This window comes from Pseudonaja textilis, chromosome 7 (assembly GCF_049901715.1).
Source record: "Pseudonaja textilis isolate UNSWEBS1 chromosome 7, rPseTex1.2, whole genome shotgun sequence".
Classification (NCBI taxonomy): domain Eukaryota; kingdom Metazoa; phylum Chordata; class Lepidosauria; order Squamata; family Elapidae; genus Pseudonaja; species Pseudonaja textilis.
Genome location: NC_141996.1, coordinates 55793945 through 55809823, shown reverse-complemented (window position 1 = coordinate 55809823; position 15879 = coordinate 55793945). Strand labels below are relative to the sequence as shown.

The following is a 15879-nucleotide window of genomic DNA, read 5'->3' as shown; positions in this document are numbered from 1 at the left end:
CAGTTATCTGAGCCTGGTATGGCCTGGGCCCATAACCCGTGTTGAGGTAATTCCCCGTTAGGAGAATGAGTGCATACAGGTCGACGTATATGAGAGAAGTGTTTGAATTATACACACACAGAACACAGATATACTGTACAGTAAATGTAGGTTTTTACTTCCAGAAAGGTTTAAGCAAAGTCCAAACAGAGTTCAAAGTCATTCACAGGTAAATCAGTCAGTTTTTCAATCCAGGGATAATCCAAATATCAAAGTCCAGTGTCAAAAAACAGTTCAGTATCAGACTTACATTAAATCCAGGAATATCAGTCAATTAGGAAAAATGGAGGAACGGCAATACTTTCCAACAAAAGGAAACAGAGGTACACTCACACTCTCTTCTGAGACTCAGACTAAGACTAAACAACCCAGGTTTCTGGCTCCATCTTATGGCCGTTTGAGAAACCACACCTAATTACAGTTTTGCATTTTCTTAAAGATATAGTATTACAATGTCTTTCCTGGTTTATATATTTCTAACCCATACCTGTTAGGTGACTTATATTCCTAACACTGGTTTTACTGTTTGAGGGAATGAACAAAGCCTTCAACTGAACAAAGCCTTCGCGCCCACGCCCAGCCTGCCAGAGCGTGCTGCGCCAGGCAAGGAATGAGACCCCATTGTCCAGTGGAGCCTGCTTGCCTGCAAGTGGGGCATTTTGCATGCAAATGAGGCACTTGGAAATGGAGCGATCTTTGAGGGCAATCCCACTGCTGTACCTTCACTTTCTTCAGCTTGGATAGAGCTGGGCACCCAAATGCTGGTGTCAGTAGCAGCATGAGCCATCTGAGCAGCCATGATCCCCCCTCCCCAGCCAGCCCCACCCAACCTACTCCCTGCTTGCCTGGCTGGCTGGTACAAACACTCACCGCTCTTCTCCTCACCGCTCTTCTCGCTCAAGCAGTGGTGGGCTCCATGGGACAATGGGTCTGATTCCTCCCCTGGCGTGGTGAGCTCTGGTGGGCTGGACATGGTGTGAGGGCTTTGCTCAGTTGAAGGCTTTGTTCCTGCCCTCAAATGGTAAGGTGGGCACGTGCAAGCAAGCAGCCCACCTAGGCCATGGGTGGCATTGGTTCCTGTGCTGAGGTCTTAGATGCGACCCGCACAGCTGCCCTGGAGCCAGTGAGAGACTGTCCTGCTGCCTCGCCTCCAGCTCCTAGGTGTGCACCCAGGAGGCAGTGAGGGTGTGAGCGCTGGCATCCTGGGTAAAAAAGAAGCACTCAGAACTTAACCTGCAGGGCAAGACTGTCCTCAGGGACGCCAGGTCCCATGCACGCTCACCACCTCCTGGGCGTGAGCAAGGGGGCAGGGCTGGGGCAGCCTTCTGCCTGTTTCGAAGCAGCTCCACGGATCTAAAGCTTGGCTGCATACCAGTTTGCATGGCTTCCACCACGTTGAAGATAAGTGCCTGGTCTTCCTGGGCCGGGCCGGACTTCCATGGACCAATCCTTTGTTATTTCCAGGGCAGCCCCACGGGCCGTATCTAACCACCACACAGACAACCCTGATTTAAAGTGACAATAAAGTTTTTATTCTATTCTAATACCGGAAGCTTTTAACCAACATTGGAAGTTTTTAAGAAGAGATTGGATAACCATTTCTCTGAAATGATATAGGGTTTTCTGCCTAAGCACGACGTTGGACTAGAAGACCTCCAAGGTCTCCAATCTTAATAAATTACAGACAAGTAACATTACCTACTGCAATTTGAGATAGTTGATAATATCAGCCAGAATTTGCCAAGTATTGGAGTAGAGCTTTTTTTAAAAAAAAAGTGAATGAAAAATGATAAGGTAGCTTTAAATATTCTAATTTGTTATTTTTTTCCAATTTCAAATTACAACAGTAATAGAATTAAAAAATAACAATTGTGTATAACTAAAAGTAGTAAATTTAAAATTACATTTTGGGGAAATATTAATTCATGCATACATTTGATAGAAACATAGATAAGTTTAGTAAAACTTACTCATAAGTTCAGTAAAAAGATAACACTTCTAATTTGCTAGAAATAGATTTGGAAGGAGTCATTAGTTAGAAAAATTGATGATAGGAAGAAAAATATTGTTTCCTGTGTGGCAAAATCTCTGGTAAACCAGAGGTCTGGAGCTGACATGAGTAATAGAAAGCAAACACTGGACTATCCAAAGATAAAATAAACCCGCTGTAGTTTATTTCCCCCTGAACCTTAAGCATTCAGGGTCAGGAACTAAAAACAAAATCTGACTATTTGGATATCTGCAGTTCAAACCAACTCAAAGGTAATTTTATTTAAAAAAATCAAACCAAGAAAGAAAACAGATCAAACTGCAACAATTTGAGGCTTATTATCCAACTTTCCACCAATAGGCTCAATAGCATTCTACAATTCTGTACTTTGGAAGTCTATGGCCCCCCCTTTTTTTTTCTAAGCTAGGCTTTTTAATTTGAGAAACCAACTCTGTACCATGTCTGAAAAACGAGCTTGGTCCCAGCCAGACAGCATAGAAGGCTGTATAAGCCTTGATAAAGTTAATTCCAAGTGGTGCTTCCTCCACAGGCTTGGGTTTTTTTTCCCTTTTCCTCTGTAGCTTGATTGCAACCCCTACACCTTTCAACAGAGCAGCCTTTAAGCTTATCTAGTTTGAATTAATGAATGTTCTGAACAATAATCAAATTCAACCTACTTTGGAGCCGTTGATTTCAAAAAGACAATGGGTAAATTGTAGTAATTTATGTTTGGAGTACATACATTTCATTATGCACAACTGATGACCTCCCTACCTGTATCAGTGATTTGGGGGAAAATTCCAAGTAATTGAAAAGACAAATTCTGGGCCTGCGAGGAGTATGATATGTGGATATTTTAAAAGGGTTAATTTTAAAGAATAATGTTCAATATTGCTGATTATTGGAGTCCATGACTCTAGGTGAAAAGTAAAATGTTGGAATATTTATCTATGGGACTTGTAGACAGCTTCATGTAAGGAATTATCTCTAGGAGGAAATAACCAAAACTGTACAATAAAAAGTATAAATTTTAGTAACAGTCATATATTAGTCAAAATTAACCATTTGAAAACAATTATTCATGATATCAAAATGCAGTATGCACTAGTTACCAGTATTCAGAGGCCTTCTAGAATAATTTAGTCTTGACAATTTTTTGGAAGTCATCAGGAAAGGAAACACTCTTCCCTTTGGAAATAACTATTCTTGGACTTCCGGTGGTGAGGTCACAGTGGAGTGGAGCAGGAGAGCGATCTCTGCAATCCTGTATCTGAATTTTCATGCTTGGAAGCTCTCAGAAGCATCATGAAGCTTGGAGAGACACACGAATCAGAAGGGGAAACCTAGGAGCAGAATGGAGGAAAGTAACCTCCCGCTGCGACAAGGGGAAGCCCTTTGAATCCGGCATAAAAGAAACCCGGCATCTATGGCGGGTCCAAAGCCGTGACAGCCAGCTGTGATTGGGAAGCAGGAAAGTGGATCAATGCAAGACATCAGAAGAACGGCAGACTGGGACAGTTTTTGAGAGGTGAGAGAAGAGAGTCCTGTGAAAGTTTCTTGACAGAGGGAGTCTCTGGGGAGAGTGACTACAGCAGCGAATTGGCGGGGGATAGCGGAGTGAAAGGGAGAGCAGGAAACAATTGGAAAAGAACAGTTTGACAGCTGAGAGAGAGCGCCACAGAAGAAAAGATCGAGACTCTGTGAATAAAAACTTAAAATTTCTACAATTTGGACTGATTACAAGCAGAGCAGAAAAGAGACATTAGAGAGAACAATAGAAACTTTAATGGAGAACTGTAGTTGAACAGAGAGTAGAACCATTTTGATAGAAAGCAGTGACTGTTCAATTTGAGAGTGAAAGTGACTAAGTAGTTAAAGACGGCTGATGAAACAGGAAATGAGGAAAGTAATTTGACGGTGTGCAGAAGAAAGGGAAAAGAAGAAAGATGAATAATTTCCAAGTATTATATTCAAATTTGTATATTGAAAAAAACTAATAACAATATATACATATATATAGCTGATTGCTTGTAAGAAGAATTAATTTATGTATCCTATTTTAGATTGCTACACTGTTTATAACTGCTATACCCTATATACCCTTTATATCTTTCCACAATTTGATACTTTGGGTAACTAATTAATCAATTGATGTATAACTAATTAATTGCTATATATTGATTCATAGACTTAATTGAGCTATAAGAAAGTCATAAGATATGGTATATAAGAAAAGAAAATAACCAAACACATATTTATCAATACTTATTGAATTATATATGTTTAATACATAAGCTATTATATTTAGGATTATAATCAACTAATTTATTAAAAGGACTAAATAAGATTAGAAAATTAAGAGGTTTACAGACTATTATAGATTATAAACAGTAACGATATTAATCTTTACATTGTTGTATAAATACATACATACATACATATATATATATATACATACATACATAAAAGGTGTACATAAAATTAAGGAGAGACATTATTAAGCATATTAGACCTTGTAGTGATAAACTGAAGTGATTAGAATAAGATAAAAGTGAAGAGATAAACACAGAAAAGGCAGAAGGGAGTTGATACAATGGATGATAATATTGAAAGACTTCCTTAAAAAATAGGTAGATTTGGGAAGCCTAAGATGTCCACCACAACAGCCATTGCTAAAATTGGGAAGAAAACAACATTCAACTCAACATCAACGATAGCATCACCAGCAAGACAACGTTCAATAAAGAGCATGCTAAATCCTGAGAAGACGAGTCAGGTATCAAATATGCAAACAATCCAAATGGCATTAACAACAATACAAGAAACGATGGTGAGAAACCACGCAGACTTTAAAACTGAAATGGGGGAAATGAAAGGTGAAATATGGAAACTAGACGATAAGATAGGTACAATCCAACAAACAGTAGCAAAGACGGAACATAAGATGGAAGCAGTAGAGGCAAAGGTTGAACAAACAGACAACAAAGTAGAATTGATGGAACAGAAATTAATGGGAGAGAACAGGAAATTAGAAGAGGCAATTGCATATTTGGAGATGGAAAAGGCTGATTTCTTCCTCAGATTTCAGAATGTAACAGAAGAAAGGGGGGAGGATTTGCCCAAATTAATGGCAGATCTCATAGCAGAATGGTTACAAAAAGAGGGCCAAGAGGTTCGAAGGGAAATGGACTAGGTATATAGAATATATACCAATTACACAAGACGTTTTAAACTTCCAAGAGAGGCTCATATACGATTCTCAAAGAAACAACTGAGAGATGAGATATACAAAGTGACAAGAGACGAACCGCTGATACTTAAAAGAACAGAAATTGTAACGTTGAAATAAATTCCAAGAAGAATAAGGGAACACAGAAAGAAATATAGATTCTTGGCCGCCCAACTGAATAAGAATAACATCCTGTTCAGATGGTTCATCCTAGAGGGAATGTTAATATCATGGCAGGATAAAAAATAATAATTTAGACAGTATAGAAAAAGCAAGGGAATTTTTTGAACTGTATGTGGTATCAGGAGAAGAACAGAACAGCAAAGAGGAAGTGGAAAGCAGGAGCCAAGAAGAAGATTGGGTGGAGGAAAGAGAAACAGAACAAGAGGAAAGAGAGCAGGAAGAAGTGGAAAGAGAAGGCGTAAGAACAAGACACCAAACAGCTTCAACAAGTAGCAACTACTGAGTAAGATGGCAGAAGAAATCAAATTGATTAACATCAACAGTTTAAATTCACAAATCAACAGGAAAAAATAACTAAACTACAGAAATTGAACTTAGATATTATATGCCTTCAAGAAACACATATCCAGATACATCAAAGTAAAACTGTTAGAAGCAACAAAGTTAGGAGATTTATATGTATTTCTAGCCCAACAAAGAAGGGGGGATAGCAATATATATTAGGAAACATTTACAAGCAAAACAGGGATATGCAGACGAGGAGGGTAGGAGTCTGATGTTACAAGTTTATATAAACTATAAGAAAATGTTATTGACAGTGATATATGCGCCAAACGAGAAAGAAGAAAAATTTTATACTAAACTATACAGAAAATTAGTAGAACAGGAATATGAGAACATATGCCTGCTAGGTGATTTCAATGCAATAGCAAATTTAGGAAAAGATTATAATAACGAAAATCCAGGGGGAAAAAGGGAAAGGAAAACATTACCAAAAGCATTTTATGAAATGGCAGAAGAATTAGGATTAAAAGATATATGGAGAGAAAGAAATCCGAATAAAAAACAATATACTTATTATTCAGCACAACAAACATCATGGTCAAGATTGGATATGTTATGGACAAATGTGGAAATTAAACGTAATATAAAAGAAATAGAAATTGAAACTAACACATGGGCGGACCATAATCCTATTAAAATAATTTGGAAAGGATTGAAAAAGAATAGAAGATGGATGCTAAATAAGGAGATCCTAAAAGAAAAAGTATGTGTTAAGATGATGGAAAAAGAATTGGAGTTCTTTCTGAAAGAAAATAAAAAACAACAAACATCAATTCCAAAACTATGGGACACGACTAAAGCATACATCAGGGGCTTAGCAATTTCATATAACACATGTAGATACAAAGGGAAAAAAGAACAATCTAAACTACTAGATACCCTTAAGGAGTTAGAAAAAAACACTAGAAAAAACACCACATAATAAGACAGCAAATACAGAAAGGATAATGATTAGACACAAATTGAATATGTTAGCCCAAGATGAATGGTTACAGGACATGAAAAAGATAGAACAGAATTATTTTGAACACACGAACAAGCCGGGAAGATGGCTAGCCTATAGACTTAAGAAGGAAAAGGAAGAAAGATCAATCCAACAATTGAAGGATGCTGATGGTACGTTACAACATCAAACTGAAAAGAAAAAACATATTGTTAAAAGTTTTTTTGAGGAACTATATAGTAGGGAAGACATACCAGAGAAAAATATCCAACATTATTTAGAAGGGAAAGAGCTACCTGTGATCCCGGAAGAGAATATGGAAGAGATAAACAGGGAAATAACGCTAAAAGAACTGCAAGAAGCAATCCTGAAACAGAAAAACAATAAGACACCAGGACCGGATGGTGTCCCAGGGGAACTGTATAAAACGCTCAAAGAAAAATTAGAAATGCAATTATTAGAACTCTACAATGAGGTACTGACGACAGCGAAATTATTCAAGTCATGGGGGAAACATATATAACATTGATCCCAAAAGAAGGTTCGGACCATCAACTAATTCAAAATTATAGGCCCATATCCCTTTTAAATGTTGAGTACAAAATATTTATGTCCATAATGGCAGAAAGATTGAAAAAAACCCTTAACCAGATCATTCATAGCGACTAAAACGGATTCCTATCGAATAGACAAATCAAAAATAATACCAGAATGGTAATGAATATAATAGAATATTATGAAGCAAACCCAGGAAAACAATTGGCAATGGTCTTCCTCAATGAGCAAAAGGCATTAGACCATGTTAATTGGCAGTTCATAATATAACAATTAAAAAGCATGCAATTTGGCAGTAAATTTATCAAACTGATTTTGACAATTTATACGACACAGACGACCAGTGTAATACTGAACGGTGACAGAACAGAAACGTTTAAGATCAACAAGGGAGTAAGGCAGGGATGCCCAATGTCACCCCTTCTCTTCATCCTTACCTTAGAAAACTTATTGGAAAACGTTAGGAAAAATGAAGAAATCAAAGGGGCTCTAATTAAAAAGGAGCATTATAAGGTACAGGCATTTGCCGATGATATAATATTTTTTCTGGAAGATCAGAGGATACAGGAGTAAAATTAATAAAGGAAATAGAGGAATTCAGCAAGGTCACAGGCCTTAAGATAAATAAAAATAAAACAAAATTATTGACTAAAAATTTAAAAGATAAGCAGAAAAAGAATTAGAAGGAAAATTGGGAATGCAAAGTGTGAAAAAGGTAAAATATTTAGGCATTTGGTTAACAGCAAGATGCTCTTCAATCAAAAAAGATAATTACGACAAATTAATAATACAAATTAAAAAAGAATTGGAAATGTGAGGGAAACTACAGCTATCATTACTGGGGAAAATTGTGGCAATTAAAATGTCTACCCAATCAAAAATGCTATATCTTTTTCAAACTGTACCAATAAGATTGGATAAAACCTTTTTTAGAGAATTAGATTGAATAATAAGTAAATTTGTTTGGGACGGGAAAAAGGGCAGGATAAAAATGAAATTATTACAGGACAAAAGAGAAAGGAGTGGCTTTGGACTGGGAAATGTATTACCAGGCTGTGGCTATGGTATGGATTAAAGATTGGATCAACCTGGAAAATAGAAGAGTACTGTCAATAGAGGGTCACGACTTGCAGAGAGGGTGGCATAGTTTCTTATGGCATGGGAAATGTAAACAGCATACATATTTCCAGAGACACATGATTAGAGATTCATTAATTTGGACATGGAACAAAATTAAAAAGAATCATTATACTAAAATACCGAACTGGCTGTCTACTATGGAAGCACAAATCTACCCAAACGCAATGGATCTGGGGAAAAAGAGGAATTACAAAGACCTATTAGACACACAAGGAAGATTAAAAATGAGACAAGAACTACAGCAACAAAATATAAAGATAGATTGGTGGCCATACATGCAAATTCAGGCGAGATACAAAAAGGACAAAGAACAATTTGGTTTCTGCATGGAAAAGCATGAATTAGATAAAATTCTACAAGAAATTGAAAAAAAAAGATCTCAAGAATATATAATTTTCTACTAGATTTTAAAATGGAAGAGGTCAAAGAGATGATGGTGGTATGGGCGAAAAATGTTGGCCATAATATAGACCTGGAAAATTGGGAGAGAATGTGGGGATTAAATTACAAACTAATTACATCTACAGCATACAGGGAAAATCAATACAAAATGTTCTACAGATGGCATCTTCCTCCCGCTAGATTGGCAAAAATGTTTAACTCAGACCCAAATTGTTGGAAATGTAGAAAAGAAAAAGGCACTTATTTCCATACCTGGTGGACATGCCAGGAAGTGAAAAAATATTGGAATACAATTAGACAATGGATAGAAGAAATCACGAATCAGAAAATTGAACTTAATCTGGAAACTTTTTTATTAGATATAATAACACAAATGCAATAAAACAGATAGATATATCATGTAACACATAGTAACAGTTGCAAGGATTTCATACACACAACTCTGGTAAGAAAAAAGGTTCCAACAGAAGGCATGGTTGTAAAAGAAATAATAGATTGTATAGAGATGGACAGGCTAATGATGAAAATAAAAGACAGAGAAAATTCAATTTACTATAGTGCCTGGGATGAGTGGTTTAGAAATAAAAAGAAAATAAATTAGGAAATTAGGAAAAGAATGAGGGAATATGTAAATATGCCATGGAGAAGATTGATGTGTAAGGATAAAAGATATTGATTTTTAGCAAGAGTAAGATGTAATGGTAAAGGAATAAGTAAATACACTGCTCAAAAAAATAAAGGGAAAACAAAAATAAGACATCCTAGATCTGAATGAATGAAATATTCTTATTGAATATTTTGTTCATTACATAGTTGAATGTGCTGTCAACAAAATCACACAAATTATCAATGGAAATCAAATTTAGCAACCTGTGGAGGTCTGGATTTGGAGTTACACTCAAAATTAAAGTGGAAAAAACACTACAGGCTGATTCAACTTTGATGTAATGTCCTTAAAACAAGTCAAAATGAGGCTCAGTGTGTGTGGCCTCCACGTGCCTGTATGACCTCCCTACAATGCCCGAGCATGCTCCTGATGAGGTGGCGGATGGTCTCCTGAGGGATCTCCTCCCACACTTGTACTAAAGCATCCCCCAACTCCTGGACAGTCTGTGGTGTAATGTGGCGTTGGTGGATGGAGCGAGACATGATGTCCCAGATGTGCTCAATTGGATTCAGGTCTGGGGAACGGGCGGGCCAGTCCATAGCATCAATGCCTTCATCTTGCAGGAACTGCTAACACACTTGAGCCACATAAGGTCTAGCATTGTCGTGCATTAGGAGGAACCCAGGGCCAACTGCACCAGCATATGGTCTCACAGGGGGTCTGAGGATCTCATCTCGGTACCTAATGGCAGTCAGGCTACCTCTGGCGAGCACATGGAGGGCTGTGCGGCCCCCTAAAGAAATGCTAGCCCACACCATTACTGACCCACTGCCAAACCGGTCCTGCTGGAGGATGCTGCAGGCAGCAGAACGTTCTCCACAGCGTCTCCAGACTCTGTCACATGTGCTTAGTGTGAACCTGCTTTCATCTATGAAGAGCACAGGGTGCCAGTGGCTAATTTGCCAATCTTGGTGTTCTCTGGCAAATGCCAAACGTCCTGCACGGTGTTGGGCTGTAAGCACAACCCCCACTTGTGGACGTCGGGCCCTCATACCACCCTCATGGAGTCTGTTTCTGACCAGTTGAGCAGCCACATGCACATTTGTGGCCTGCTGGAGGTCATTTTGCAGGGCTCTGGCAGTGCTTCTTCTGTCCCTCCTTGCACAAAGGCGAAGGTAGCGGTCCTGATGCTGGGTTGTTGCCTTCCTACGGCCTCCTCCACATCTCCTGATGTACTGGCCTGTATCCTGGTAGCGCCTCCGTGCTCTGGACACTATGCTGACAGACACAGCAAACCTTCTTGCCACGGTTCGCATTGATGTGCCATCCTGGGTGAGCTGCACTACCTGAGCCATTTGTGTGGGTTGTAGACTCCATCTCATGCTACCACTAGAGTGAAAGCACCACCAGCATTCAAAAGTGACCAAACCATCTGCCAGAAAGTATAGGAACTGAGAAGTGGTCTGTGGTCACCACCTGCAGAACCACTCCTTTATTGAGGATGTCTTGTTAACTGCCTATGCTTTCCACCTGTTGTCTATTCCATTTGCACAACAGCATGTGAAATTGATTGTCAGTCAGTGTTGCTACCTAAGTGGACAGTTGATTTCACAGAAGTGTGATTGACTTGGAGTTACATTGTGTTGTTTAAGTGTTCCCTTTATTTTTTTGAGCAGTGTATATATACTGAAAATGTAAGGAGATGCAAAAGATGTCTTGATGTTGATAACAATGTATAAAGTTTTATTATATGTTTTTAAAATATGAAAACTTAATAAAAAAAATTTAAAAAAGGAAATAACTATTCTAAGGGAGGACACCAACTCAAACTGGGACAAGAAAATTGTGTACAGAAAAGGCAGTCTCCAATAATTTCAGTTTATATAGGGCATAGCTGTCAAACTCCTGACCCGTGGTTGGATGTGTCACATGCTGGCCATGCCCCCGCCCAGTTTAGCAAAGGTGGGGGAAGTCCCAATATGTCATGTGATGCCGCTGTGATGGCGTGAGTTTGACACCCCTGATATAGGGCTTCATAGTACCACCCAGCATTTTGAAGCGAGTACAGCTCTTATAACAGCAATGTAATGTAATAAAAATAGGGCCAATCCATAGGCACACATATAGCTGCATTCTGCAAAGTTGAAGTTTCTAGGTGGTCTTCAAGGACAGCCCCTGTAGGATAAATTACAATTGTCCAAGCAGGAAGACAGTTGACAAGGATATGAGTGAGTACTATCTTCAGTGGATCCCAGGAAAGACTACAGTTGGCAATCAGCTAAAGCTGGGCAAAGAGCTAGCTTGACTATATGCTCCTAGTTGTACATTTAGATCATGTCTAGATTCACACAACATGCAGAAAGAGACTTGTTTGATATTGCATGTTGTAGAAATGCAGCTGAAGTTAAACAGAAATTTTATACCCTCAAATCAAGGCACAGGGCAGTAGTTTATGTCAGTGTTTGCTCACTGAGGCTTGCTGCCATACTTCTCTACAACTAACTCCTGACCTATGCCTCATGTCAGTCCATCGTTCATGCTATAGCTTAAGCAAATAGCTCAATATTTCATATGGACAGGTATGTTTGGTGATGGGTAGGAGGGGACTGAGTTATATTAGGTACCTGGGTGACTGCAACACTTGCAACTGGAAAAAAAAACTATATCAAATCTTTTACAGGTTTCTGCCCAAAGAGAAATGTAAGATTCTCTTATCCCTACTCTTTATAGTATGCAAACTAGTTAATAAAGCATTGAACGTGAATCAAATGTAGTTCCTTATTTATTTTTGCCATTATTTAAATATTAAAACAAATAGAAATAGGATGGGTTTATTGCAAGCTAAAAATTGCAGTTTATTGCAAACTAAAAAATATTAATTAGAATAAGTTATTAAGATTTAGAGTGACTTGCTAAGTATAGCAGATTTAGGTATTCCCATTAAGGCTTTCATTATAATTTCTAATATTAAATATTTGTCTTCCTAAAAGGAATTAACTGGAAAGGGGACTTGCAACTTTGCTCACTTTAAAACAATAACTTACAAAAATTAATGTACATTACATTAAATAGAGCATTCTTGGTAGTGCCATTGGTGAAAAAAAAAAGCACAATTTGTTTTGTTGCTAGTATTTTGCTGTATATTTATTTCAATAGGGCTTTATAAATGTGTTAAATTGTCCTGAATTTCTTCCCAGATTTATTGGTATACTAGCTCGATACCCGTGCTTTGCTATGAAACTATGTGGTTGGGCCAGTGGTGGGATTCAAATTTTTTTACTACCAGTTCTGTAGGAATGGCTTGGTGGGTGTGGCAGGGGAAGGATATTATAAAATCTCCAGTCAGAGGTGGTATTTGCCAGTTCTCCAAACTACTCAAAATTTCCGTTACCGGTTCTCCAGAACCTGCTGAATTCCACCTCTGGGTCAGGCTTAGTTTTGGGGAAGGAAAATAAGGGGGATCCATTGGTACTCATCTGGCTAGCGTCTTGTCAGTGTGTGAGAGAGTTGAGGGCTGTTTGGAAACTGAAGCAGTATTTCCTATGTGAGCAAGAAGGAGACAGCACGGAGCCTGGGTGTGGCTTAGTTCAGCTGTTCTGTACTAAAGCTGGTGGCTGCTGTGAAACTAAAACTGAAACTCCTCTGCTTGTGTTTTGCATTTGGAAGAGATTTCTTTTCAGGTGGGGAGTGGGAGTAGAACTCCTTAGCATCAGAGCATGTTAATAATAATATACGAAATACTAAAGCTCTGATGGTCATTTACAGTTCTGGAGATTTTATGATGATGCGTGAGTGGTATTTCGCATATATATAATGTGTGTGTGTGTGTGTGTGCATGTTATTTTGAGAGCTTCCTTTGACATACCACCAGGTGGGCGATATAAAAATTAATAAATAGTTTTGAAAGTTACCACTTGTGACTAATAAAAGTTGTTTTTAACTTAGGTAGATGATTTCCACTATAAATCCAGATAGCTAAGCTTTTTAATGCTTTCCACAGTTTTTGAATTTGAGCTATAATAACCATCATTTGTCTTATGCTGTTCTGAGACTGGGCTTCTATGCTATAGTTTATTTTATGATGCTGCTACAGCTCTTTTGCAGAGATTTAGAAGTTTGAGCAATGAGGTAAGACCTTCTTATACTTTCTTTTCAAAACAGGCTTTTGAAAATTCATGTTTTCAAACTACGAGTTGAAAATATTGAGAAATGTTGGAAAAACAAATATTGGACAATGTTGGGAAAATATTGAAGTTACATCTGATTCCTAAGCCGTAAAATATATGTTCAGGTGTTTAAATAAAATCATCTTTCTTTTCTCTAGGGGCTTCAAAAAAGTCAGAGTTCACATTTGGCAGGTCCTAATAGTGAACGACCTCTCTCTTCCACTGGGCCTTCCCAGCATCTCCAGGCAGCTGGCACTGGTATTCAAAATCAAAATGGACATCCTACCATGCCTACCAATTCAGTAACACAGGGGGCCGCTCTCAATCACCTCCCCTCTCACACTGCTACCTCAGGTGGACAACAAGGCATTACCTTAACCAAAGAGAGCAAGCCTTCAGGAAATACATCAGCAGTGCCTGACATAAACAGGCATTCTGGAGAGACACTTAACAGCACTGCCAGTGTAGAAGGACTTCCTAATCATGTCCATCAGGTGACGGCAGATGCTGTTTCTAGCCCTAGCCATGGAGATTCAAAGTCACCAGGTTTACTTAGTTCAGACAATCCTCAGCTCTCTGCCTTGTTGATGGGAAAAGCCAATAACAATGTGGGTACTGGAACCTGTGACAAAGTCAATAACATCCATCCAACTGTTCATACAAAAACTGAGAATTCTGTTGCCTCCTCACCATCTTCAGCCATTTCCACAGCAACACCTTCTCCAAAATCTACTGAACAGACTACCACAAACAGTGTTACCAGCCTTAACAGCCCTCATAGTGGACATGCAGTTAATGGAGAGGCATTGGAGGACTCTCAGAGCCCCATAAAAATAAATCCTCCTCTTACTGGACATAAACCTAATTCCCCAATCATTCCATCTATGTCAGTATCTATATATCCAAGTTCTGCAGAGGTTCTGAAAGCATGCAGGTAAGTACACAAATTCCTTTAATTGCAAGTAACAATTTTATATTGTATATACTGTATGTCTCCCAAATATTTTTAATTTTATTGAATTAAATTGTACAATGATAGATACTTGTTTTTATAGATATTTGTTTTTAATTATTGTTATCCCATTGTTTCGACATTTGAGTTCTTTTAAAAACAAAACAATAATTGTGTTTGAATATGTATTGGACATATAATTGAAGAGCAATCTTATCCCTACCCAATGTTATAGCAAATTCTGGCGGAAGAAATGGAGTAGCCACCATGAGTCAGAATGAAACTGCCAGAATATACAGTGGATATAAAAAGTCTATACAACTATTAAAATGCCAGGTTTTTGAGTTGTAAAAAAATCAGACCAATATAAATCACTTCATTTTTTTTCCACCTGTGATATAACCTATAGGCTTTAGAATTCAGTTGAAAAAACAAATTGAAATCGTTTAGGGGGAAAAATGAAAACAAAAAATATGTAATAACGTGGTTGCATAAGAGTGCACACCCTTAAACTAATACTTTGCTGAAACACCTTTTGATTTTTTGAGAGTATTCAGTCTGTTGGAGTAGGAGCCTATCAGCATGGCACATCTTGCCTTGGGGATCTTTGTCCCCTCCTCTTTGCCCAAGCACTCCAAATCTGTCAGATTGGCAGAGCATCTTCTGTGTACAGCCCTCTTCAGGTCACCCTACAAATTTTCAATTGGATTCAGGTTTGGGTCCACCTGGTCCATTCAAAAACATTGATCTCCTTCTGGTGAAGCCATTGTTCTGTTAATTTGGAGGTACGCTTTGGGTCATTGTCATATTGAAAGGTGACATTCCTTTTCATCTTCAGCATTTTATGCCTTGGAATTTCTTCTTCTGACTCTTTGTAAGCTCTTTGCAGACCATGGCTTTTGGTATAAGAGGCAACTGAGTAAATCTCAGGAAAATCCTACCAGAACAGCTGAACTTTATATGGGCTTGAAGAGAGTCACTTTAATTAATTGCAGGTGGGTCTTGACTACAATTTACCATCAGTTTGAATGTGATTGGTTAATTCTGAACACAGCCACATCCTTACTTATAAGAGCATGTGCATACTTATGCAACCAGCTTATTGTGTTTTTTATTGTTATCTCCCATCCCCGAAATATTTCAGTTTGTTCTTCAATTGAATTGTATACCTTATATGTCAGGGGTGTCAAACTCATGGCTGGCAGGCTGGATGTGTCACACACTGGCCACCCCACCCCAGGATTACTGAAGGGGGAAAATGTCACAATACGTCACATGACGATAATGTAACACCGCGAGTTTGACACTCCTGTTATATGTTATATTAA

At 38.2% G+C, this 15879-nt stretch overlaps 1 protein-coding gene across 8 annotated transcripts in view; it reads left to right on the top strand.

Annotated features, from left to right (window-relative positions):
- Positions 1-15879, top strand: part of KDM6A (lysine demethylase 6A) — a 223006-nt gene that overhangs the window by 157939 nt on the left and 49188 nt on the right. For all 8 annotated transcript variants that reach the window (XM_026713584.2, XM_026713582.2, XM_087937691.1 and 5 more), the window contains one exon: positions 13758-14533. In XM_026713584.2, the coding sequence (XP_026569369.1) occupies positions 13758-14533 (776 nt within the window). The remainder of the gene's footprint in view (positions 1-13757; positions 14534-15879) is intronic.